Here is a 27,630-nt window from a genome sequence, read left to right on the forward strand (position 1 = left end):
TTAAATCACTTTCTGCAAAGAATCTGTTTTGGAGCCTGGGTCTTGTTAAATAGGCTCAAGCTTGAACTCCTCCCCAGTGTGTGCCACCATGCCTAGCTTCTACAGGGCCTTTACTATCATCCTCTTGTACCTGGGAAGCAGGCAGCTCCCTGGAGGACAGAGACCCTCTTCACCTCCATTCTCAGCCGCAGACTGCTAAGTCACAGTATAAAGCTGGAGATGCTAGTAATACCAAATTAGACCAGAAAATAGACTTTATTTTTACATGTACAAATGTTGACTTAAATTTTAACAATTAAGAAAAATATATACAAACCAGTCTCAATGCAAAAGTGAAATAACCACAGTCCGCCGGAGTGGTGACAACTCATCCCAGGAACCCGACCTTCGCCCTCTTGGGCCCCAGGCTTTCTTCCTTGTGCAGAACGCTCTGCAAGGACATGTGCAGCACCTTGCCCACTCGCTTGCTGCTCTGCAGATGACAGGGATGGACAGAGAGTTGGAGAATATTATTCTAAGATGCGTTACGTCTGTTTATGCTGTGGAACATTTAATGATGCAAAGATGTGTTGCATTCTTTTATAGTCCATTGTTTAGCTCTGTGAAGCTGTGTTGCTTTGCCTGTCTAAAACACCTGGTTAGTCTAACAAAGAGTTGAACAGTCAATAGCTAGGCAGGAGAGAGAAATAGGCAGGGCTGGCGAGCACAGAGAATAAATGAGAGAGAAGATCAGGGAGTGCGAAGAGAAGACACCAGGGGCCAGCCACCAGGTCACCCAGCTACACAACTACACAGCCACCCAGCTACACAGCCACACAGCTACACAGCCACCCAGCTACACAGTCACCCAGCCACCCAGCTACACAGTCACCCAGCTACACAGTCACCCAGCTACACAGCTACACAGCCACCCAGCTACACAGCTATACAGCCACACAGCTACACAGCCACCCAGCTATACAGCTACACAGCCACACAGCTACACAGCTACACAGCTATACAGCCACCCAGCTACACAGCCACACAGCTACACAGCTATACAGTCACCCAGCTACACAGCTACACAGCTATACAGTCACCCAGCTACACAGCTATACAGCCACCCAGCTACACAGACACACAGCTACACAGCTACACAGCCACACAGCTACACAGCTACACAGCCACCCAGCTACACAGCTACACAGCTATACAGCTACACAGCTACACAGCCACTCAGCTACACAGCTATACAGCTACACAGTCACCCAGCCACACAGCCTCCCAGCTATACAGCTAAACAGCTACACAGTCACCCAGCTACACAACTACACAGCCACCCAGCCACACAGCTACACAGCAAGAGTAAGCAGTAAAGAGAGGCATACAGAATAGAGAAAGGTAAAACCCAGAGGCAAAAGGTAGACAGAATAATTTAAGAAAAGTTGACTAGAAACAAGTCAAGCTAAGGCCAGGCATTCATAAGTAAGAAGAAGACTCCATGTATTCATTCGGGAGCTTGGTGATGGGCCCCCCAAAACCAAAGAGTAAAACAAAACAAAGTCTGTAAGAGAGGTCCCCACTGGTGAGGCACGCACTGACCAGCAGCTCCCCTGCTTGCCAGCCTGCCCAACACACACACTTGTCTGTATCACTGACATTTTTGAGCAGCTTTTCATTTCCCCCACAAGTTAGGCACACATTCCACTGAGCTACACCCTAGCTCACCCAAGAACTTTCAATGAATACAAAATGAACCATAAGGGGCTGGAGAGATGGCTCAGAGGTTAAGAGCATTGTCTGCTCTTCCAAAGGTCCTGAGTTCAATTCCCAGCAACCACATGGTGGCTCACTACAATCTGTAATGGGGTCTGGTGCCCTCTTCTGGCCTGCAGGCATACACACAGACAGAATATTGTATACATAATAAAAAAATATTTTTTAAAAAAAAAAATGAACCATAAATCCCAATAGCATCATGGTTACATCTGGAGATCCTCTACACACACAAATAGAGCACCGAGGGCCAAAAAAGACTGCCAACTGTCAATGTTCCTGCTGCCACAATAAACAGCTACACTGCCAACCAAACCTGGCTGAGGCACACTGCCTTATCATAAGGCATAGAGATCACAAAGAACTCTCCTGCTGACGAAGGAGCAGAGACCAACCAGGCCATCTGAATAAGCCATTCCTAACTCACCTGGCACCAGACCCCCAGGCACAAGTGTGGTGATATCTTGCTTGTGCTTTAACAAATAAAGCTTGCCTGAAGATCAGAGTGTGGAGCTAGCCACATTAGTTAGCCATAAATGGCAGTCAGTGGTGGCACACACTTTTTTCTTTTTATTTATTTATTTATTTATTTATTTATTATGTATACAACATTCTGCCTTCATGTGTGCACACACGCCAAAAGAGGGCACCAGAACTCATTACCAGGTGGTTGTGAGCCACCATGTGGTTGCTGGGAATTGAACTCAGGACCTATGGAAGAGCAGTCAGTGCTCTTAACCACTGAGCCATCGCTCCAGCCCCAGTGGTGGCATACACTTTTAACGCAGCAATCAGGAGACAGATCTCTATGAGTTCAAGGCCACCCTGGGCTACAGGAGATTAAATCAGTCTAAAAAAGGATTAGCCAGGGGCTGGAGAGATGGCTCAGTGGTTAAGAGCATTGCCTGCTCTTCCAAAGGTCCTGGGTTCAATTCCCAGCAACCACACAGTAGCTCACAACCATCTGTAATGAGGTCTGGTGCCCTCTTCTGGTCTTCAGGCATATATACAGACAGAATATTGTATATATAATAAATCAATAAATATTTTTTAAAAATAAGGATTAGCCAATCAGTAGTGGCTCACACCTCAGCACTAGGGAGGTGGAGACAGGAACGAGTATGGCTGGGCGGAGAGAGGAGTAGGGCAGGAGGAGACAGGAGCTCAGGGAATTCAGTCTGAGAATTCATAGAGACAGGATCACCCCTTCGGTCTGAGGATTCAGTACGGATAACAACTACTGGCTGGCTGCTCTATTTCTCTGATCTTTCAGCATCTACCCTGATATCTGACTCCAGGATTTTATTATTAAGAACAATTAGAATTGGTGCTACACACAGGTGCTCAGGGGTTTGACGTGAGGTCAGACTACCTTCTAGTTCAGTAATTAGCAGTCTCACAACAGGCAGCCTAAAATAAAAATAAAAAAAAAAAGACTAAATGAATACATATAGAATGTACCAAAGGTCCCCCAAACAAAATCTTTATTATCCTATCTTAAGGTTCATGAATCTGGATGGGCAGATGTATCACACACCTGTGATTCCAGCTCACAGGGAGCCGGACAGGGATCCCTAGAACAGCTGGATGGGCAGATGTGTAGCACACCTGCGATCCCAGCTCACAGGGAGCCGGACAGGGATCCCTAGAACAGCTGGATGGGCAGATGTATCACACACCTGCGATCCCAGCTCACAGGGAGCCAGATAGGGATCCCTGGAACAGCTGGATGGGCAGATGTGTAGCACACCTGTGATCCCAGCTCACAGGGAGCCGGACAGGGATCCCTAGAACAGCTGGATGGGCAGATGTGTAGCACACCTGTGATCCCAGCTCACAGGGAGCCGGACAGGGATCCCTAGAACAGCTGGATGGGCAGATGTGTAGCACACCTGTGATCTCAGCTCACAGGGAGCCGGACAGGGATCCCTAGAACAGCTGGATGGGCAGATGTGTAGCACACCTGTGATCTCAGCTCACAGGGAGCCGGACAGGGATCCCTAGAACATCTGGATGGGCAGATGTGTAGCACACCTGTGATCCCAGCTCACAGGGAGCCGGACAGGGATCCCTAGAACAGCTGGATGGGCAGATGTGTAGCACACCTGTGATCCCAGCTCACAGGGAGCCGGACAGGGATCCCTAGAACAGCTGGATGGGCAGATGTGTAGCACACCTGTGATCTCAGCTCACAGGGAGCCGGACAGGGATCCCTAGAACAGCTGGATGGGCAGATGTGTAGCACACCTGTGATCTCAGCTCACAGGGAGCCGGACAGGGATCCCTAGAACATCTGGATGGGCAGATGTGTAGCACACCTGTGATCCCAGCTCACAGGGAGCCGGACAGGGATCCCTAGAACAGCTGGATGGCTAGACTGCTTGGACTGATGAGCTCTGGGCTGGAGTGAGAGATTCTGCCCCTATACATGTGGTGGAGAATGGCTGAGGACTCCTTTGTCAATCTCTGGTCGCCACGTGAATGCACACGTATGTGCACAAGCACCTCCCCACATGTGTGCCCACACAACATGCAAACACAAACTAGAACGATATCCAATTCTGTGAAATAGGAGGTCTGATTACTCATGCAAGTGAAGGTGGGAGAAAGATGAGGAGAGGTGGGGGCAAGGACAACAGGGGTGGAGAGCAGAGGCCTCAGTCTGCAGTGCTCCTCAGAGGTTCCCACTGAACCTCCTGGCAATCAGAACAGTCACAGCCAACGGCTCCCTGAGCCAAGTTTGCAGGCCTCACTCCCAGTCAGGGAAACCTATGCTCAGCTCACTGATGGAGCTAACTTCCCAAGCACCTTGAAGCCCTGGCCCTAAGCTCATGGCAAAGACAGGTTGACAGTCCTGGAGGCACAGCTACAGCACCCCAGAGAGATCTGCTTATCCTTCATACGCCTCAGGTTCTTCATCTCAAACTGTATGAACTGTGAAGGGTAACAGATCGGGAAGAACACTAAGGACATCCAGACGAAGTGAGCCCTCTAAGGAAAGGTGTGAGCTCCTCTTGTCTAAAGGGATCCTTTGGAGGGAGGGGTCCTAACAGCATGGAGAGAAACCCGAACCCAGGCTGCTGAGAAGAGCAGAGAACAAGAGCTGACGGGCACAGACAACATGTCAGGCGAGGACACACCAGCTCTCCCCTGGCCCTTCATATCCTCAGAGCAGCTCAGGCAGTCATCCTTCCCACCCTGGAGGAGACACCTGCTGCCCTGAGCTGGCACGCACAGCCTGGGGGACCCCTGGATGCAGAAGCCTGTGTAGGAAAGCTAAGAGCTCTGGATGGAGCACAGCATAGAATGTCCCCCCACAGGAGGCCTTGTATAAAGAATAAACTATGATAAGTGAACGCAAGTGAGAGCAAGGCCTGAAGGGAAAGCCCCGGCACGCCCACGCTGTCTCTGTGGGAGGAATATTCTCAGCTCTTTCACAAGGTGGATTCCCTCCTTGTACTGGTGTTTGTTTACGCTAACTGTAAACGTCACATCATGTTTTGTTTGCTTTAATATCAAAAGACAAGTGCTCTGTGTATACTACTCTTGAGCCCAAATGCCTGGAGTCCTGGCATGCAGGTCTTTAGAAAATCCTTTGCTCCTCAGAGACAGCCTTGCTGGCCAAGGGACGGGTTATGCCTGGGACAAGGCACACTGCCCGATATGTCCTTTCATGTGGAAGCCAGAGGTCAGCATCACTCTTCCCCTTAGTTTCTGAGACAGGGCCTCTCACTGAAGGTGAAGCTCACCTAACTGGTTAGAGGAGCTGGCCAATGAGCCCCCAGATCTACCTGTCTCTGCCTCCCAGTACTAGGATTACAGGCACGCACCGCTCTGCCCAGCTGATGAGGGTCTGGGGATCTGAACTCAGGTCCTCATCTTGAGAGGCAACCGCTCCACTCACTGAGCCATCTTCTCACCCATCCCCAGAGCGTCGCACCTGACGCTTGCTAGCTTTCCCCAACACCTCCAGGCTGTGGAGAACCTGAGAGAGGTCACTCCTTAGTGCTGTTCTCATCTACACTCTTTTTGGAAGGGACAGGAATTCAGTTCCTTATCTTGTGATAATTATGTTGATTCTTTACATGGTCAAAGTCAATATTCTCAGACCAAAATGCAGCCACTGGGGATTAGAGGAGAGACTTGCTGAAGATAAAACAGTTACTGGCAGGGCCCTCTGCTCTCCCAGGTCCAGGCTGGGGTCCTGGGTGTGAATGGGGAAGACACATGGAAAATGAAGAGTGGGAAGCAGCGAGCTCCCCTAGCCAGGCTTGGCCAGCACCATGGCCTTACCTCCATCATTTCAAAGATGCTCTCAGGATCCAGGCTTCCCTTGCCCACTTTCCTCATGCATGTCACGACTCCCTTGCTGGTCACTGACACTAGCAAGCTGGCCAAGGAGCAGGCTTCCTCTTGAAGTGTGGCATCTACCACATGCCGACAGCCAATCTGCAAGATCAGGGCTTCTTAGAACACACGTAAGCACCAGGTGGTGGCGGCGCACGCCTTTAGTCCCAGCACTCGGGAGGCAGAGGCAGGCAGATCTCTGTGAGTTCGAGACCAGCCTAGTCTACAAGAGCTAGCTCCAGGACAGGTTCCAAAGGTACAGAGAAATCCCGTCTCAAAAAATCAAAACCCCCCAAAAACGGACAAAACAAACAAAACCAAAACACGTGTGAATGCTACATCAGAGATCCCAGAGTCCCCTGACACAAAGTCTACAAAGACTGTACATGCATGGCTCATTCCAGATCTTATTTTAAATTCTGCCCATCTGAAAATTGCTGGAACATTGTTAACTGTTAATGTGGTCCATTGTGTAAATAATATAATAAAAAGACAAAATGGAAACAAGGAAGGTGGGAACACAGTCATCAGGACAGAGCCCACGAGGCTTTCCAACAGGGGACAGAGGTGAGAGATGCGTAAATGAGGCCACGTTACATCTTGTTCACTCCAACAGTGAATCCAGAGAGCCACGCGAAGGGACGGGCAAAATGATGCCACCCTCCAGAGCTAGGTTCAGTCCCAACACTCTGTGAACATTTCTTTACAGTCCCAGTTCTCAAAGAACTTTCAGTGGAATCAAATGACTGAAACTTGGCTTTTGCTTTGTTTTGTTTTGGAACAAGGTCTTGCTGTGCAGCCCTGACCAGGTACTTGTTATATAGGCTAGGGTGGTCTCAAGCTGGTAGTAGTCCTCTGGTCCCCACCTACTGAGTCCCGGAATTAATAAACTTGAGCCACCACACCCGGCTCAGTTTCGTTTTTACATAACGAGTCTCTTGTGGAATCAGTCACAAGCCCAGCCAACACAGGCCTGAGGCTATGGTAGATGTCAGGTTCTGCAAACCTCAGGGCTCTGTGGGAACCATACCTGACATGTGACACCTAGGGCTGGCCCTAAGCCCCCAGTTCCTGTATGTGGACATCGGGGTGCACAGAGGATACTGTTTGAGAATCTACAGCATTCAGCTGCCTTGGACTCGGGCAGAGGAGTTAGGGAAAATGAGTTAGCAGTAAGATTCCGTGCAGGGTCTGCAGAGGGAGCGTGGCAGCCCCACTGATGATGAAGCAGCCTTCTCTGGGGACTCCTCAGATGATGCTTCTAATGGAACGGAATTATGAGATCTGGGTTAAACCTACATCTATATGGTTTGTACAACTACAACCTCTCAGCCTGTGAAGGCATCTCAACAGGCCAGGGTTGGAGGAGGCCCACCACCCTACAGAAGGCAAAAATGCTAAGAGATAAGCTCACACCTTGCACAGGGTGACGATACAGGGGACATTATCTACACTCAGTCGCATGCAGTCATAAGGATCGTCAGACAGTTCGATGTCCTTTGCCCCCTCTTCATCCTCCAGAACACGAACCCTTGGTATCCTGGAAACAGAGGCACAATTAAAATGTTCATCTACTGGAAGGAGGAAGCATAACCTTTTTTGAGAACAGGAGTTGAAATTCCCATCTTACAAGCAGGAGTTTCACTAACTCCATCTTGTTTTCATCCTTCCCACCTGTCAAAGGATAAGGCTAGAGCTTCCATGTCAGGGGCCCAGAGTGCTAAGTAATATCCTATCTGACCTGGACAGTAAGCGTTTGAAATGGGATTGCTATGTCAAAAAAGAAGCCTGCACACACGCGCACACACACACGCACACACACACACACACACACTGGGGGGATGGGGAGGGGAAGAAAGAAGGGAAAGGAGGGAGGGAAAGGGGGGAAGGTATATGGAAAGACAACACAGTGGGGCAAAGGGTTGGGGAAGACAGCTGAGTGGCAAATGCTCTTTCAGAGGGCTCCATGTACAAAGGCCTTTCCATCCTCTAAGGGCATCATGGCGTCACTGCTCTTTGTTGCTTGGGGGTGAGACTGACAGCCATTCAGTATCTGGGTACCTAGGCTTCACAAGCTGGCATCAATTTTCCTAGGACGCCCTCACAGCAAACAGCTTCCCCAATGCCATGCCTGGCACCCACAGGAACTGGCTAGTCAAGCAGACTCATCCCACTTTAAGCTGCTTCTGATGACAAGCCCCTTGCTCCTTCCCTTTTTTGACAAAGCCCAGGCGCTGGCTGCTGCTGGTGGGATCTAGCACACAGAGTCTCATCAGGGTGGAGGGCACTACAGCTCCTGGTCTTATCAGAACTCCACCTTGCAAGCTCTTCTGTAAGTCTATGTTTTTACTTGTCCTGTAGTCGACACTTACAACAGAAAGGGTATAAAATCTGTGTTATACTGTCCATAACATAGGCACTGAAAACTAAAAACAGTGACCATTTGAGGTCTTCCCAGACATACCAGACACAATAGCCAAAATCAAACTAGAACAACCATCTAACGGGATGTGAAAGCTGCACTTAATGAGTGCTTTTCCTTGTTAACAAGCCTCTGAAGATGCTGCTGTGTGTATTTTAATCTCCATGTTATAAGACTCAGGTTGTTCGACTTTCACCATTAAAAAACCATGTTCCAGAATAAATATATTTGCTCACTCACTCAAAGTTTTCTCTTTCTAGCGGCTTATGCAGATGGTGTGCACAAGTTTACACATGTGCAGAGGTCAGAGGACTTCAGGTATCTTCCTTGATCTTACCTTATTTTCCTGACAGCGTCTCCCATCAGAACCCTAAGCTTGCTGACTCCGCTAGCCAGGCTGGCTGGGACTGCTATGGATCCTCTCATCTCTGCCTTCCCAGCACAGGATTACAGGTGTGTGCCCTGGGAACTGAACTAAGGTTCCTCAGCCCTTTACCAACTCAGCTACTCCGACAGCCTCAATCACTTTACCCAGGATACCTCAGGAAATGAACCCCACCCACATTTCCTCAGCTGCCAGACTCTCTTCAGACATAATAAAGAAATGTCAACACAAATCTTAGCTCCGTGTGTGTGTGTGTGTGTGTGTGTTCACAGTCTTATCTATGAAGGTAACCACGGGGAGGGGGGGAACCATTGTCCGTAACACAAACCAAGTTGCTCCCCTCCTAGAACATCCATACACACCCGAGGAATGTGTGAGCATCTGCTCTGTGCTAGGTGCTATGGGCAGAAGGGTAACATGAGAAACTGAAAGGCAACTCTGAGGGCCCATCCTGTAACAGGCAGAGGACCTGAAGCCAGTGTATGCGTCTCTGTTTTCCTCATACTGTTTACATGGTACACGCTTACCAATGAAATCAATAAAAAAATAAATAAACAAAAATATTCATATCTTACTTAGTTTTAGCTTACAAAATCTCTTTCCTGGAGCTTAACATTTTAGACAGTACGATTCCTTGTAAGTTCTCCGCAGGCCCACAGGACTGATCTTTAGGGAGACTCACCTTGTATTGAAGAGAGCAGCCTTCACAGCAATGGAAATAGCATCAAACAAATTCCCACCACATTCCAGCAGCTGAGAGGCACAGAAAGAAAAGAAAAAGTCAGCATTAATTATCATGAAGCATTAACCCAGCTAAGAAACAGATTCCTAGGTCATGCTGAAGGCATATTAAAAAAAAAAAAAAAAAAAAAGACATGAACCCAGGTGTGACGGTTCGTATCTATAATCCCAGGAGGCAGTGGCAGGGGGATCTCTGTGAGTTTGAGGCCAGCCTGGTTTACAAAGTGAGTCCCAGGATAGCCAGGACTACACAATGAGCCTCTGTCTCAAAACAAACAAAACAAAAAACAAACCACCACAACAAAACCCATAAATTATCAATTAACTAAAATAAGAAGGTGGGCTACTCTCCGTGGCTAGCCCAAACAATGAGGAGAGTGAATGCCCCCTAACTACGGTGCTGCTAGTCCACAGCTGCAGTTACACAGACACACACGCAAGGTCCAATGTTCTCACAAGCAGGAGGGTCAGCACCGCAGCAGTGGCTGACTTGATCTCGCCCCAGACGACTCCCAGCTGCACCGCCCGCCTCACTTCGGCCTTCACTATCGGATGATTGACAAAGGATACCGCATGTACGGGGCAGGGACTCCTCCAGCATGTGAGTAACGAGACACATGCCCACTGCTCAGACCTGTACCACTCCATGTTCTACAGGATTATGAGCGCCCAGGTAGACTCTCCCAGATGAGAGCAGAGCACACACCTCACAGGGAAGCAGCAAATCTGCCCTCCCGGGAGGCCTCTGTCCGAGCTTCTGAGAAAAAAGCCGACGGCCAGACTCCTCACGGAGATGGAGAAGTCACAAATCTCTTTCTGGTTTTGACGGGCGTGATATTTATGTATTTGTGCAATATCATCCCTCCCGAGAAAAATCCTTAACAACATCCAGCTGTACAGAAATGCCCATTGCTGGCCACACACTTAAGACCCAGATGAAAATAAAATTCTGGAATTAAAAATTGGATCCCTTTCGCCAGGCGGTGGTGACGCACGCCTTTAATCCCAGCACTCGGGAGGCAGAGGCAGGTGGATCTCTGTGAGTTCGAGGCCAGCCTGGTCTACAAGAGCTAGTTCCAGGACAGAACCAAAAGCTATGGAGAAACCCTGTCTCGAAAATCCAAAAAAAATAAAAAAATAAAATAAAAAATTTGGATCCCTTTCTCAGGTTTTTGAGCAAAACACACAGCATACATTCCCAAGGGTCAGCTCCTGCCCGTAAGCCCTGGGTGAGTTCTAACAGACTACACTGAAGGGCAACCCACAGTTCTTCCTGACAATACAGCACAGCAGCTTCTAATCCCCAACAAGTCTTGGAACCTAAAAGTACCAAGCAGCAGTGATTTCAGGTGATTATCTATGTCCTAGTCAGAAAAACAGGAACAGGGTATTCAAATCCTATTGTATGTTCCAGCCTCCCTTGGAAAAACCTTCTTTCTAGGTGAAGTCCAGATCCTGGCTCAGTCCTCCCAGGGAGGCCAAGCACAGGCACTAACACTGGCTGAGTTCTTTTCTCCTTCTCCTTCTTCTTTTGGTTTTGTTTTTTCAAGGCAGGGTTTCTCTGTGTAGCCCTGGCTGTCCTGAAATTCACTCTGTAGACCAGGTTATACTGGAACTCAGAGACCACCTGCCTCTGTCTCGCGAGTGCTGGGGTTAAATGTGTGGCCAACACTGCCTGGCAAGGTCTTTACTTCTGTAGGTCTCTTTTTTCCACTATCAGAGACGACAGTCTGGTTCCTTTCTTCTTTAGGTCTCTAGTGTCTACTCAGAGGTTAACTTATCATTCCACACAAAGTGCCAACTTGCTAAACTCTGACATGTCTGGTGCCTTCCAGAAGATCCTTGTTTTCAATTACCTGATAACTCCTCTGAGTAATCTTAGGTATAACCCTGCTATGACTACAATGTTATTATAGAATGGTGTTATGTGTACCACTTACTAAAGCTCTGTATTTATCTTGTATTATGTGTACCACTTACTAAAGCTCTGTATTTATCTTGTAAATAGAAGATTATGGGAGACTACCTCTTCCCAAATAATCCTACGGTGGAGGCTGAAAACACTTCCCCAAGAGGAGGAAAGAAGCCAGCAGGTCCTCAACAAGGGTGGTGCCGGGCGGGGATAGCAGGTGACTCACCAGCACATCCACGTAGAGGACCCAGCAGTGCTCCTGAGGACTGATGCAGAGGGACCTCAGGTCTATGCTACTCTTGTTGTTGAATATCCGGTACAGGGTGTTAGCGATCTCGGTGCCAAGGTCATCACCTCCTCGCCCTTCAAATTCTGGGGTAGCATTGGCTGAACTACACAAGACAACAACAGAAAAGCTGTGTGAGTCTCTACCAACAAAAGGAACTTGTTCTCCGTGGAAGGTTGGAGAGCCGGCACAAAGAATACCACCAGGGGGAAAAGGCAGAGAGCTATCCTGTCCTGCATAAGGCAAAAGAGAAAAAAGAAGTCACTGAGATGAGAGAAGGTATTAGCTACTTGGGCCTACAGGTACGTGCAGTGACCTAGCCCAGTACTGGGCCCTGTACCCGTCAGTGGGTGACAGGCTTTCAGGCAGAGGCCTTCTTCAGCCAAGGAGGAAGAGACTGGGGTAATGTGAACCTCAGCTGGTAATGAACTCTTATCTTCAGAGTAAAATGAACACTCAGCTCAGGCTGGCCTGTGGAGTTGGGAAGTCTCACGACTGTGACGTGTGGCTCAGTGGTCTCTCACCCTCCACACCCTGGCTGTCAGGGGAGCATCAGTGTCAAACCCTCTGGTACGCCTTAGGAGGGACATATGACAGCAGGACAGAGAAGGAAGAGGAACAAAAGCAGAACACAGCTGACCTGTTAAGTATCTGTATTTGACGTCATCTGGTATTTTTTAAGAGGGAAAACACTCCTTTTTGGACTCTTGATACTTACTACGCCCAGTGACCTCAACAAGGGTTCACATGCACCACTTGGGCACGACTCAAAGGCATTATAGGACTTTCTGAGAGTCTTGTACCGACACAAAGCAGCCTATTAAGTCTGTGAGGTAAGTAAACATTACTCACCATGCAATAGGAAAGGTAAGGGGCAGCTGCTTCAGCACAGACTTGACAAAGTCAACTGCAGAAGTTTCCTGACTCCTGGAAATCAGCTGGAAGGGATCAGCTCACGCTAGCACAGGACACTGCAGACTGGGAAAGTTGGGTGGGGGTGGTAGTGGGATACATGTGGATAAATATCTCTTATTCTTGGAGGGCCGAGAAGTTTCAGACCCCAGGAAAGTAGCTATCAAAGCAGCAAGAGGAAAGCGGGGCTCTGGGAAAGCAACACCAGCATGGTGGCCCAATCTGGGCCCACGCACCTACTTAATGATGAAAGGAATCTTGCTTAGTGATACAGTCTAAGAGAGAATCCCAGAACTTGGTTACCTGCACTTTCCTTTACTATTAGCAAGCAGTAGCCAAATTTAAAAACGTGGAGAAGTTTCACTGCTGCCATGATGGAGGAGTTACTTTCATTGGTTAATAAAGAAACTGCCTTGGCCCATTTGATAGGCCAGCCCTTAGGTGGGTGGACAGAACAGAATGCTGGGAGGAAGTGAGGCAATCGCCAAGCCTCTCCTCTCTGGGGCAGCCGCAATGAAGCTCCAGCCCAAGATGGACGTACACTAGAATCTTCCTGGTAAGCCACCACCTCGTGGTGCTACACAGATTATTAGATATGGGTTAAAACAAGAGATGAGAGTTAGCCAGTAAGAGACTAGAGTTAATGGGCCAAGCAGTGTTTAAATGAATACAATTTGTGTGTTGTTATTTCTGGGGCTAAGCTAGCCGAGCGGGAGCTGGGTGGGACGAAAAGCAGGCCTGCCCGCAGCTCCTTCTACACTGCTATAACAACGTAGTGATTTCCAAAACTTCTTGTCAACCTCAGCTACAGCAGTGAAAAAATAGTTCTGTTGAGGAGAAACAGCCAAGACAAGGACGGCACCTTTACACAGCCAGCAGCATCCATCCTGTTTCTAATCTCAACACCAAGCAGTCAATATCAAATCCCATGTTCCCTATGTGCATAAACCAATCAGAGATGCTTGTCCTCAGGGCTTGTTTGCCAAATGCAGCAGGCACATGTCCAACTTCCCAGCCCCCTGGGTAAAGCAGTAATCTACAGCCCCGGGAGCCGTTCACAGCTCCCCCAGTTCAACTGCCTATACTCATCTGCCCACAAAGCCAGGCCCCACTGTTTCTTTAGGACTAAGCTAACTTAAAGAAAACTTTACCCATTTTAAGCAACCTTTTATTTTCGAACATTTCATTCTTTTAGCATAGTTCACAATCAGGTAGAGAGGAAGATTAGAGATTCTGCAACCATGGTCCAGTACTATCTGCATGGCCCCTAGCTGTAGGGTGATAACAGGAAGTGAGTGAAAGAGAGGGGGGGGGAGAGGGGGGGAGTTAAGTGTTCAGCATGGGAAACACAGCACATGCTTTGGGTAGCACAGAAAAGCCAGGGAGGGCCTGGAGATGGTTCAATGGTTAAGAGCAGTGGCTGCTCTTCTAGAAGACTCAGGTTTAGCCAGGCATGGTGACACATGCATTTAATCCTGGCACTTGGAAGGCAGAGGCAGGCAAATCTCCAAGTTCAAGGCTAACCTGGTCTATGTTTCTACAAACTGAGAATTTTAGGACACCCAAGACTATAGAGAGAAACCCTATCTCCGAAAACAAACAAACAACAAAAAACCAACAGAAGGTTCTTTTCCTAGCACACACATAGCTGCTTACAAAAACCTGTAACTCCGGTCTCAGGGGATCTGACAACCTCTTCTGGTCTCCATGGAAGATGCATACTCATAAAATAAAAATGAAGGGGGTGGAGGCAGATTACATTCTGGCAATGAAGGACGGGCAGAGCAGAGATGAAGGTTCTATCCATCACTGGGGCTCCTAACACACAAGAGACCCTCTGCAACAGTTGAGCTGAGAGAAAAGGGCGACAGAGACCATCTCCAGTGACTAAAAACCAAATGCCTCACAGGTACTAGCTAGGGAACAACGGCACACACCCAAACAAAGGGCCCACACAATATGAGCAACACATTCCACAAGAGAGACACTGGCATTTCCCAGGTCTGATTAAAGGCATGTTAATTCTCTGGTAGTGGAGTAGGGTGGTACACACCTTTAATACCAGCACTCAAGAAGGTAGAGGCAAGTGATTGTGAATTTGAGGCCAGCCTGGTTTCCAGTGGTTTCCAGACCAACCAGGGCCACACAGTAAGTAAGACCTTGTCTTTTCCTCTTCTTTTTTTCTGGTTTTTCGAGACAGAGTTTCTCAGTGTAGCCCTGGCTGTTCTTGAACTCAGAGGTCTGCCTGCCTCTGCCTCTCAAGTGCTGGATCAAAGGTGTGCCCCACCACTTCCTGATAAGACCTTATCTTTAAAAAAAAAAATCCTCTGGAAAAATAAAGCAGCACCACATAAAAGAAACTAGAACCTCTCAGGTGTCTGTGACCTAGGGCCCAGGAGGCATTTCTCATCTTACAGGGAGGCAAACACAAACAACTTCACACGTGGTTACCATGTGCCATGTGCCACTCTGAGCACTTCAGCTATACCAGGCCATTTCATCCTCACAGCAATCACAGGCAGGGCCAACTAGCTGATCTTTTTTTTTTTTTTAATTGTGGTACTGAGAAATAAAACTGGGGTTTCACAAATGCCAGGCAAGCTCTTTACCACTGAGCTACACCCTTAACCTCTGACAGTTTAGATAATGAGCGTCAGACAGGTTGCATAACTTGCTGGAGGTCACACAGAGCCGAAAGAGCTCAGGGTCTAACTCTGGCAGGCACTGTAGGCCTTACCTTGATGTGTCACTGTGGCTCAGCTGCCAGTATGATCTAAGATTGGCTTTGCCTGGGGCTTATATTTTGCCTCTGATAACGAATGGGTGTTCTAGTCATGAAACCTATTATTAGACCACAGATACAGTCAAAGAAAGCAAGTCTAATGAAAACCTCTGTTAAATTAAGACAGACAGAGAGAGTGAGTGAGAGAGAATACATACATACAAAGGCTGGTCATGCCAGGCCTCTGCTTACATGTATCATCACAGTAGATCATAAAATCAAATGCTATTAGTTACTAAACCAACTCAAACCCTCCATAAAGCATGCGCCAGTCCCTCTCCCAGAGCAGCTGGAAGAACATGGGTCCTCCCAGCTCTCCACCCTCTGACTCATCCCCTCCACTCGGTTCCTGCTGCCTGCACATCTATTGCTTAACTGGAGTAGGGTGAGATTGAAGCTAGGTCTACTTGCAGTGAGACTCCTGACTCTGGGCCCACACCGCTCCCTTGTCACTAATATAGCCTGAAAATCTATGCAGCCTATGGACAGGACAGGCTACTGGGAGAGTGGCTGACCCTGGCTGACTCCTGTGTGTGCGCACACTCATTTCTGAGACTGCAGAACCTCCCGTATACATGGGGTGGCAGGAACAGCAGCACATTCTCAAGGTTGCCTTAAAATCTGTTTCTGCCGATGATGCCATCAGCCCCAGAGACCGAGAACGGCCAACTCAATGGCGTTCTAAGCCAATTCTCTGCTTTGTCACCGCCCCCAGCCCTTAGCCAAGAATGGGGCTCCCCTGACAGGCAAAGAACAGATACACAGTTCTACCCACCAGGTTTCTAAGACTGGTTCTGTGCTTGGGAAAAATACACACGGTCATACCAAAACTCAGTTACGACCCCAAAGGGAAATAACAGACACTTGGCATGCTGAACCCAGGCATGACAAACATTCTCCTGGATTCCTCAAACAAAACCCAAGCCTTTCCCAGGTCCAAAAGCTCAGATCAAAGTCAGCTGAGCAGTGTGTCTCAATGGGCTGCCACCTAGTGGCAGCTCAGACTGACATGCAGCCTACTGAATTCTTTCATCCTGGAAACCAACTTTTCTTTTCTTTTTTTTTTTTTTTTTTTTTGGTTTTTTTCGAGACAGGGTTTCTCTGTGGTTTTGGAGCCTGTCCTGGAACGAGCTCTTGTAGACCAGGCTGGTCTCGAACTCACAGAGATCCGCCTGCCTCTGCCTCCCAAGTGCTAGGATTAAAGGCGTGCGCCACCACCGCCTGGCAAACCAACTTTTCTTAAAGTTTAAGAGTTCTCACTTGAAATGGACCTTTCTCAGTTACTACAAACAAGGCAAAGGCCCACGAAAAGGTCTGAGGTCTATTTTGTTTCCAGATTAGTGTCAGAGCAGCCTGGCATTGCTGCAGTCAGGTTGGGTCAGGGTAGCTGGTGCCTTTCCAGTGAGCTGAGATGGACCGCGGTCTTTCACCATGGCAGGAAGGAGCATTACCTACCCGGGTCCATACTATCATCCCAAAGAGATAAACCTGAAGAGAGTGAGTTAGCAGAAAAGCAATCTGCTTTGAGAGACCAGGACAACTGAGAACTAAAACAATAAAAACCTGGAAGCTGCTGATAAGGAATTAAATCAAGCTGGGCCCAGAGTGGCAGGAGGGACTCCATGCCAACACCAATTATAACTCTTTCCTCCCCGTGGGGAGCAACTGCTACAGGCTGCAGACAGGAGCTCTCCAGCAGAGCTCTTCAGTGTGAGGAATACATACTGCTGGGCACGTCCACAGGCACCCGAGAGCCGTTTCTGTTTTCTAGGCAGCAAGAAAGGGACTGGCCTCCAGAGTCTCACGTGAGTTCTAGAACAGATGGCAGCCGCAGGGCCTGGCACACTCCACTTCTGCATCAAATGGTTTTGTGACTCTTAAGGAGCCCAGCACTGATAAGGGGAAACAAGGAACGAACTTACTTGTGTTACTGACCCTTCTCTGTTTCTGTCTTGTCTCCTCTGAGAATTTTTTTTATTTATTTATCTATTTTGAGTGACTAGGGAAGGAACCTAGTACCTCCCATATAGGCAAGAGTTCTGTTACTTACTGACCTACAAACCTCAGCTCCTCACTGTAGAGTCTAGGCAGGCCCTCTACCACTGAGCTATGCCCCCAACCCTCTTTTTACTTTATTTTTATTGATAGTAGAGTTGGAAGTTTTATTAAAGATATTTCAATATAGGCTTAATCATGGGGATCAGGGGAAAAGACTGAGAGGAAAGGAAGGCACACCCAAGAGCATGGGTGTGACTGCCTCCAGGGCCAACCACGCCAGTGGAGCCGCGCAAATGAGCTAGGATCCACTACCGTCCTGACAGGCTTCACAACTCCCCGGGAAGTGGAGCTCCGAGTGAGGTCCTCCGAGACTCAGAAAGGAGGAAAATAGACCAGCAGGCAGCCTTCACAGCCAGCCAGTGAGGCTGCTTCATAAACTAAATCCTGAGAGGAAGCAGCTCAAACATGGGAGTCACCCTGCTTTGACACCTAGGATAAGGAAGGGGCCAGCACAGCGGCTAAGCGGAGCCCCTTCCTCATATTCAGACTCACAGCACGCAGTGAGACGAGTTTTCTGAATTCTGCCAGAGGGATTCCACTTTGCAGCAAGCCATGGCATTTTTGCACGTCATACTTTGGGGAGAACACTGTGATTCCCATGCTAGACAGTGTTTCCTGAGACCAGCAGAATCTCTGCTAAGAGCAAGGATGGTGCACACACAGACATAACTGTTTCGTTCTGTATCTAGGCTGTGTGAATCCACGGTCACCTCAACGTCAGGCATCTCTCTGGACTCAGGCTTGTATCGGTGTTGTCACAGACTTCAGTAGAGATAAAACAGGATCTAGGCAAGAACAGGGCTAGTGACTCGGGGAAAATGCAGTCATCCACATCCTTCCACTCCCGAGGCAAGCACCACTAACTCACTTTACTAGGATGAACATGCACAAGCCGTTCTCTGGGCTGTCGCTGTGCATCCCAGGGGTGACGAGGAACAGATCAGCTTACATCTCCTGGAAAAAGCCGCAAACCGAGAGTCCAGTGAAACCCTTCCTTCGCTGCACCCCAGCATGGGAGTACAGCACTCCTTATGATGCAGCTAGCATGTCGCCCAGGACGAGGAGGGCAGAAAACACGGGAGGAAAGGAAAGCAATTACAGCTCCTGTCTGTAAATAATGGGATTTGCAGATGAGGCCGGGAAGCCATTCTGCTTCCTGCAGCAGCAAAGCAGGCGATGGCACCACCGTCCACCTCACTGCAGGATGAGTCAGCCCCACGATAACCGACTGGAGACGGCTGGAGCTGGGGGTGGAGGAAGAGCTGAAGAAAACTGGCCAGAAAGAGGAACGGACAGTATTCCTCCCAAGCTCAACATCCTTAACCTGGCCTCTACTGTAGGAGCAGAAAGAGCAAGAAACAGAGTCACATTTCTGGCCACCGGACCCTGGGCAGGCACCTCCTCTCTAAACACGTCATTTGTCTTTTTCTCACAGGGGTCCAGCGAGGACCAATTTTTGTGTTTGGAAATGAAGACAGGAAAATTAACTACCATACCAAGATGGGCCCCCCTACGTGGCCACTGTGCCTAGACTTTGCTAATTGGTTCCATGCTTTCCTTCTAGGAGGCTGAGCCTATGTGACTGCACCTACTAAAAATCCTAGGTGAAAAATCTGAGTGGGAGAAATGTCCTAAGTCAGCTGCTGCATCTGCAAAGCTAGGACAAATTCCAGCCATGCTCACAACTATATGCTAAGTCCTATGGTCCCTCTAATCAGCCTCCACATGTGGAGGAGGTCTTAGGATCACAGGATATACACACACCGAGACCTAGCAGAAGCCAAGAGGCGATCGTAAGAATGCTGCTCCAGAGGCAGTAGAAACGGGGAGAATGGAGCCTAAATACGCAATAGCTAACTTTATTCAGAACATGAGAAAATTTCTACCCTGAGGGTTAAGAAGGCCACACGAGTAAAGCTCTTGGGAGTTCAAGCTGTGTATAATCACAAGGACAAGTTGCACGTGGCAAGAACACGTTTTTCCATAAAGTCATATAAACAAATAACAGTCAATGGTAATGAATAATCTGAAGTGAACTCACTCCCGTCCACTACACCTGGGAGGCACTGACACACATTTCAAGAACAATTTTGTGTTTTTGAAGAAACTGAGGTCACAAGACTCTTGTCTAGTTTTCTTAGAGTTTTCTCACAGGACTTCATTCTTGGGCTGTGTTCCGACAAAGGCCTGCTTTGGTCAACACTAGTTCCTAGAACCAAAGCAGGGGCCATACAATAGAAAGTCCCAGTCCTTGGGGCTACAGAGTTGGCCCAGTGGTTAAGAGCACTTGTTGCTGTTGCAGGACCCAAGTTCGAGTCCCAGCATCTACAACCGTTTGTAACGTCGGCTCCAGGGGTCTACTGTTCTCTTCTGGTCTCCAATGGCATCAGGCATCCAAGTGGTGCTTAGATACATACATGTGGGCAAACCACCCATACACATAAAACAAAATAAAAAATTCCCAAGTCCCAATTCTGGAAAGGGAAAAGAAATAAGGTTTCTGAATCTCACGAGTGTTGGTCACCGCCTAGGAGCTGCTCTGTTTTCACTTATCACCACGTGTAGGCCTCGCCCTTTCAGAGGAAGAGATTCAGGTATAGACTGAGGTCACACATTCTGGCCCAGGGCTGGACGCAGATACCACAGAGCCCTGGTTCTTCCCAGCACACTCGCAGGGTATTGTGGATCAGATGATTCATATTTACCTTTGCTTGGTGCTTTCCAAAGCACCTTACCATTTACAACTTCACTTAACCCTCAGCAAGAGCCAGGGGATTAGAACAAGGTCAGGTACTTCTACTGCCTGGCACTTTACAAGTGAGTAAATCCTTCCTAGGTAAATGAATGGCTGAACAAACCTGACCGTCACGCCCTGAATCTTCATCTTTCAATCTTTGCTTTTCCAATGGGAGGCAGAGGTTGAACCCAATGCCTCCCACGTGTTATGCATCCCCCGCACTCCTCGTCCTCTCAAACCACCTGCACGGTACTGACCAGTCAACAAAGAACTCCAGGTAGCCTTCATTTGGCTTCTCCAGCTTCGGTGTCCCCATTTCTGCTTTCACTCCCACCAAGATGTCTGTATGACCCTGTAGACACATACAAGAGTCCTTGCTCAGAAACGACCACACTCCTCTTCCAGACAAGCACGGTGTTGTGGCTTGGGCTACGGGAGTCTGAGATGAGGGGTGCTTTGGATCTGGAGAGATGTGTTCTCCCAGTATGGCTTAAGGACTGGGTCTCCCCAGGACCAATGTCAGCAGGGCCTGTAACCAACCCTTAAGGCTTACCCACCTCTCCACCTGGGTATGAACAATGCCCACAGCACTTACCAGCTTGACTCTGGCAGACCCACTGGTGTTGGACACCACATCCGTCTCCACCTCCACACATCGGTAGTCCTCACAGCCACGGCCGTCCACCCGAAGGTCTTCCTAAGGGAACAGCAGCTTTCGGTTGTGATCCCATCTCAGACAGACTAGACTCCCTCCTCCCCTAGAGAAATACAGTCAATTGTCACCCCAAATTCTGCCCTCACTATTACTAATAATACTACCAGGTTAATATAAGAAAGAGACTCAAGTGACTTATCCTTCACTTAATTTTGACAAAGCAATGGTTTCATGTCAGATGTGTCTGACCACAAAGGCCTGCCACATTGGATGTACACAACACATGCATAAAAGCAAGCAAAATGGACAAAACAACAAAAAGTCACCCACCCCTCTCCAAATCCTCAAGGCTATTCACCCCAAATTCAGTTTACAAGACCTGTTATGCACACCCTGAATACTTAACCTTCTAAAACAGGGTCAACACACTAATGCAGGTGAGCTTGTTTCTGTGATTAGGTCACAACACAGCCCGTTCCCACGGGCACTCTGAATGCTCTCCCAGCATTAGCTGAGGGGAACTCCTACTCGGGTCCTCTATAGTAGCGCTCCATTAACCCTGCAGCACCAGACGGCACCAGAGTGGCTATGTGCTGCCTGTCCCTCTGTCCAACTATTTGTTTCCCATTGTCTACAACAGCACAACTCATAGATGTCCATCTCATGTCGAATTCTAATCTAATGTTTCTCACTCAATGCATGTTGGTCCCTTTAGGCTGGCTCTGTGCTCTCAACTCTTCCATATTTCTGACAACACAACACGTTGTGGCAATTGGTTAGCTTTCCTTTCCCCTTCCCCAAGGAGCCCTGGATCCTCTTACTGGCATAAAGAACTCAAACAGCGGGATCTGGGTGCTAAGCTCGCTGTTTCTAAACCTTCATCGCAAACAGAACTGGAAAACACACACACACACACACACACACACACACTAAATAACACATCGTCATTTAGTTCACTACCTATCAAGAAGCTAGGAGTTCAAATCAATAGCTCACTTCCACCTAATGTTCATAGTTCATTCCAGACTTCATTTTTCTTCTTTGTAAGTCTCTTCTGAGTTCCACTACGAAATCCCTAGAGGTGGAGGTAGGCTGCAACCTGGCTGTCATTATCTACCCCCAACCTCCATATATTCTCTCAGTATATACACTGTTTCAGGGCTGCTAACCATTCTCCCCATAGGAATCAACTTTGCAGTAGAGTACAGTTAGATACCATGTTTCTTTTGCTCTTACCTGTCTATGTCTACTGTTAGTTTTCATTTGTAACTCACACTCATTTGTCACTATTTATATTTCAGTTTGGGTTCACTGAAGGCTGGCTTCTCTTAATTACTTATTTACTCTTCCATGTGTATGGAATACCAGTGTAAACATCCTTTGTTTTATCTGCACTATGTCCGCCACAGACACCTCTTCTCACCTTTCCCATCCACCCTTGGTCTCTCATTTAGATCTGGTTTATCTTGTTTCTCTCTCTCTCTTTCTCCCTCCCTTCCTCCCTCCTCCCTCCCTCCTTTCTTCTTTCTTTTTTCGAGACAGGGTTTCTTAGTAGCTATGGAGCCAGTCCTGGAACTTGCTCTGTAGAGCAGGCTGGTCTTGAACTCACAGAGATCCTCCTGCCTCTGCCTCCTGAGTGCTGAGATTAAAGGTGTGTGCCACCACTACCCGGCGTTATCTTGTGTTTTTCTATTCAAATGAGCAGATAAATATTTTTTAACTGCTTTCTTTTAAAATTAAGCATTATTACAAAAAGCATACTTGTGTAAGTCTGGAATTTGGACCCCGCTATAGAAACAACTTGGCTTTCTTGTGATAATGATCTACTTTTGGGCAATAATTCCCTTTTCATATATGAAGGGTAGTAATCATTTTACATGTTATTTTTTTTTAAAAATTTATTGTTACTTTACGTGTATGAGTGTTTTACCTGTGTACCACATGCAAGCCTGGTGCCCAGGGATGTTAGAGAAGGCAGCACTGAATTCTGGGAAGTAGTTAAATACGGTTGTAAGCAGCTGTGTGAGCTCTCTCCAAGAGTTGCAAGTACTCTTAACCTCTGAGTCATCTTTCTAGTCCTTTAATGTTCTTTTTATACTTCTCTTTTTTCAAACACACATTGCATACAATAAAATGCCCCAAACCATCTCATCGAGATCGTCCTCATTTTTCATAAATACCCTTGAAAGTATTTTTTATTCTGAATTTTTAAAAATTAGATTCATTCACTTTATATCTGAGTCTTCTGCCTGCCATGTATGTCAGTATGTGAGCCATGTGTGTGCTTGGTGCCAGAGGAGGTCAGAAGAGGGCATCAGATCCTGGAGTTAGAGTGATGGATGACTGTGAACTGCCATGTAGGTGCTGGGAAGAGAACTCTGCAAGAAAAACAGGTGATCTTAATCACTGAGACATTCCTCTAGCCCACTTTTAAAAAAAAGAAAAGAAAAATAGTTAACAAGGGGCTGGAGAGATGGCCTGGTGATTAAGAGCACATACTGCCTCTCTAGACTGAGTAGGGTTCCCAGTACCCACATCGGGTGGCTCACAGGGAATCCAACGCTTCTGGCTTCTGCTGGCACCTGCACTCACTTGTGTATATAACCACACATATAATTAAAAATAACAATAAACTTCACCAGGTCCTCAAAGGGTTGATTCTCTCAAAAATAGAGGGGAAAACAAAGAAAGACTATTGCTCTTAAATATATGATTATCAATTCTTATCTTTAAACTGTCAGGCTAACTGCCTATGTATCTGACTTTATTTTGAGAGGTTAAACAAACAGAAAAAAACAAAACATTGCTGCATGCTCCCACCACACAATACTACACTGACCATCCATCCGTCATATCTGCTTCAGCGTGTTAACCCTCTCGGCAACTTCTGAGAGGAATTAAACACCTAAATCACATCAAGTCCACGCGCAGCCCCCTGCTCAACTCACTCTTGCATCGGGAGACGTGTTTGGAGAGCAGCAGAATTTAATGTCTAGCTCTTTACTGCCATATCTACTAACTTAGTGTCTTAAATCCCCCAGCCAGTGAGCAGCCTTTGAACTCAAGGCCAGAGTTCGTACCCACCACTCTACGCAGCCTGTACCTTCTCAAAGGGTCTCTCCACGTAACAGTCAGCACAGACAACCTTCAGAGATGAGGTGGCCAGCTCTATGAGGTGGCCCTGATCAGGATGGGGCTGACTCTGAATGCAGCAGGCCATGCCATCAATCGCAGGGTTTCAAGGGCTGCCTTTAAAATGTCATCCTGTGACTTGATTCCACGTGGGGCGGCGTGGTCATCAGAAAACGGGACCTCATCGGACCGTGCCTCTCCATCCTCTAATAACCCTCAGCCTTCTAGGGAAGGCCAAGTGGACGAGTGAGCTGAATGAAAACTTACACGTTTTCCTTTCATGTTTAATGGACGTTCCAGTCTCTCCAAAGTAACGCAAAATGAAAACAACAGAATGAGAGAAAACAACCTGTCCATGCATCACTCAACTAAGAGCACTTTAAAAAAAATGACTTTTCCTTATAAAATTCTGAGGGAAGTGTCTGGATCTGTCTGGCTTGGTTCAGCACCTGAAGCCTTACCATGCATTTTATTTATTTATTTGCAGTCTGAGAAGCAAAAGGATCAATCTATATACTGAATACTTAAGACAAGTCACCCAAGACTGAAGGCTCCAGTCAACAGGGAAGGAAACAGCTTCTGGGCATCATGATGGCATGGACCCTGCCCTTCTCAGCAGGGACTGAAGCACCTTAGACTGGGGGGTTTTGGCTGCTGGGCTAGCTCCTGGAGACTTGCATAGCTATTACATTTGTCATTTTAACAACTCTGCTACCTGGATGTGGTACAAGGCAATTGGTGTTACTACTTCAACATAATCAGGATGACTGCATACTCAAAGGCGACCCCTTCATCTTGTTTTGACATGTCCAGTACCTCATCAATTCTTAACGGAGAACTGAGATTTAAGTGTCTTCTTAGTAGAAAATAACCTCATCTGGCCCGGCTTTGCGGGACCAGGCCCAAGAAATGCCAAGTAAAACTAGACAGCAACTGTTGCTTCACTCTCCGATTCTCCTGAGCAGCTCTGCATCCCTTTGAAAGATGTGGCCCAATAAGGTCAAGGGCTTTCTGTGCCACGGGTTTGCGAATAGAAAGGCCAAAGGGCTAAACAGGAAATGTGCTAGGGACTGGTTTCAGTTCTGAATGGTCAGACTACTTCTTATACAAGTTACAAGGATAAGTAGCTACTTCTTATCCTTGAAGACCAGACTCAGACATAAGCTAAAAGGTAAAGCCATAGAAAAGGAGCAGAAATACAGAAAACATCAGCCAAGCTGTCCTCCTCCAATAGCCAAGAACAAAGCAGTGAAACAGCTCAGACAGAGCCCCAAGAGGAAAGTCTTTGAAAGCCCAATCAACAGTCACGACCTAGTTTGGCTATGAGGTTACAGTTAAACCACTCAGTGGGACAGACAACGAATATCCCACGGGGCTTAGAGCTCTGGAGTGGCCACCTGAGTTACTACCCATCCTCAACAGGGCCAGCAGCGGTAGGTGTGTAATCCAAAGCACGCCACACAGAGGGTAACGAACCACTAGCAGCACAGACCAATTCTTTCAGTGGAACTGGATCTCTAGAGTTGTCAGGCTAGCCCAACATGGTGGCACACACCTTTAGTCCCAGCACTTAGGAGGCAGAGGCAGGTGGATCTCTATAAGTTCCAGGAGAGCCAAGGGTACATAGTGATACCCTGCCTCAAAAAAAGTAAAGAGTTGTTAGGCCATAACGTGATACAGGGAATGGAGAAGCCACGTGAAATTAAAGGTACAGGGATGGGGGGGCGGCAGATTTCACCAAGATGGAAGGGAAGCTGGGCATAAGTGGCCGCTAAGAAGGACACAGCTTGGGAAAGAAAAGCAGATGAATCACCAGGGCCAATCACTGCTTGTTATGGTTATTACCAAAGAGGGTGTTCTGCAGCTGGATGGAAGCTTTCCAACTCTTACAAGGAGCCTTTTTCTTCAGGTCATTTAACAGTTCCTGTCAATTTGAAGGATTTAAATCCCAGCAGCTTTTAGTGCAGTCACCGTGGCGTGAATGTTTAGGACAAAGCCACATTTCTGACAGAAAAAAACAAACAAACAAACAAAAACAAACCTGAAAGGGAAGCACCATTTCCCCCCAGGGCTGACCACCTTATTTTTACATCCCCCTCACAACACCATTCTGCATATACCCCGCTGTTCCTAATCTTGAACCGAAAAGCTAAGGAGTGTGGGCTTGGATTTTATCAATCAGGTTTAATATGCAACCTATTGACTAAATATTGGCATTTCTACCCTATAAGGAGCACAGAAGAGAACAGAACGTCATAGGATTTTTTAAAAGACCATGGCCGTCACTTGTATTACGGAGTTTAAATGGCGACACGTTGCTTTAATCTGCCGGCTACATCGCAAGATCAACTGCAGGGAGGAGGCTTGCATGATACCAGAGAGATGGTTGCCAGGTTAACCCTCTTCACCTCTTCCTCTTGAATGTCCAAAAGCAAGACTGGGTACACATCATGTATTCATTATAGCTTCCCAGGAATCTAAGCCAAAAAGACTACACCACTGTCTACCAGTCTCAGCCAGGTGGTGATGGGGCATGCCTTCTGTCAAGGCAGAAGGGCGACGTGAGTCCCACAACGCGACGTGAGTCCCACAACAGCCTGGAATACAAAGACGCGTCCCCCATTTCGCTCCCTCCAAAAAAACGAGAAAAGAAGGGCTGGGAATGGGGCTCGGTGTAGAACGCCTACATAGCACGTACAAGACCACGACGATAAACCCCCAGCACCGCCAAAAGAAGAACAAATCACTTCCCCACTCTTCCCTACTTGTCAGCAATACACTCGGGTCAGTGCGACTTTTCTTGAGACTGGGTCTTGATAGCTCAGCTGGCCTTAAATTCCTGAATCTCTTGTCTCCACTTCCCAAGTGCTGGGATTACAGGAGCCAGCCACCAAAACCTTCTGCATGGTAGGACAAGCTCTCCACTACTGAGCTCCGGTCCCTTCACCCCCTCACCCCCCGCCACTCCCTTTTGGGAGTGGGGGAGTGGGAGGGTTGCTGTGAGTTTATGTTTTGAAGGCCTTTCCCCTCGGATGCATGGCCTCCATCTCTCTCGGTGCGAAGCCTGAAGATGTCCATCCACGGGCCGGGATTCCGGTTACTGGATCTCAGGCGCAGGCCCTTCAGCGCGTGGAGGCCATAAGGACATTTCTCCATTGAGCAGCAGCCTCAAGAGAGGCCCACCGCTCCCTGAAAAGCTAGGAATGAATCTCCATCCCGAGAGCTGTGGAAATTGAGGCATGCGGGATGCACTCTCGCCGCGGACCACAGAGGCCTCGGTGCGTCGGTCTCGGCCACGCAGCCACCCCGCACCTCCTCCCTGAGCGCTACGGCCTGCACCCACGGCCGCTACCGCTACCTGCACTCCATGAACGATGTAGACCTTCTCAGCCTCGCTCAGCGACACCGACGCCATGCCGCTCCGCTCACCGTGCGCGCTGGCGCGTCATCAGCCTGCGCCCTTCCCCACGGTGCCCGCGCGTCATCAGCCCGCGCGGCGGCCGCTC

The 27,630-nt window shown here is 48.0% G+C and overlaps 1 protein-coding gene across 1 annotated transcript; it reads right to left on the bottom strand.

The window, feature by feature from the left end:
- Positions 1 to 236: 236 nt before the first annotated feature.
- Positions 237 to 27,625, bottom strand: Exosc7 (exosome component 7). The gene is made up of 8 exons (XM_041677516.1): positions 27,483 to 27,625; positions 20,933 to 21,034; positions 20,595 to 20,689; positions 11,789 to 11,954; positions 9,592 to 9,662; positions 7,519 to 7,642; positions 6,049 to 6,204; positions 237 to 472 (listed from the first exon to the last, which is right to left on the bottom strand). The coding sequence occupies exons 1-8, from the start codon at positions 27,537 to 27,539 to the stop codon at positions 368 to 370; spliced, it is 876 nt and encodes a 291-aa protein (XP_041533450.1). The 5' UTR covers positions 27,540 to 27,625; the 3' UTR covers positions 237 to 367.
- Positions 27,626 to 27,630: the final 5 nt, after the last annotated feature.

The sequence above is a fragment of the Microtus oregoni genome, unplaced genomic scaffold (assembly GCF_018167655.1).
Source record: "Microtus oregoni isolate MIOR12 unplaced genomic scaffold, Mior012 000028F_ref0000031, whole genome shotgun sequence".
Taxonomy (NCBI): domain Eukaryota; kingdom Metazoa; phylum Chordata; class Mammalia; order Rodentia; family Cricetidae; genus Microtus; species Microtus oregoni.

Bases quoted from the DNA above. Each gene is read 5' to 3' on its own strand.
- Exosc7 (XM_041677516.1), bottom strand. From the start codon at position 27,539: ATGGCGTCGGTGTCGCTGAGCGAGGCTGAGAAGGTCTACATCGTTCAT. The intron at 11,955-20,594 runs GTCAGTACCGTG...TGTCTTGTGTAG, and splicing joins CTGGAGTTCTTTGTTGACTG to TTCAGCCAATGCTACCCCAG. The intron at 6,205-7,518 runs GTGTGAGCTTAT...CTGATCTTGCAG, and splicing joins GTATCGTCACCCTGTGCAAG to ATTGGCTGTCGGCATGTGGT.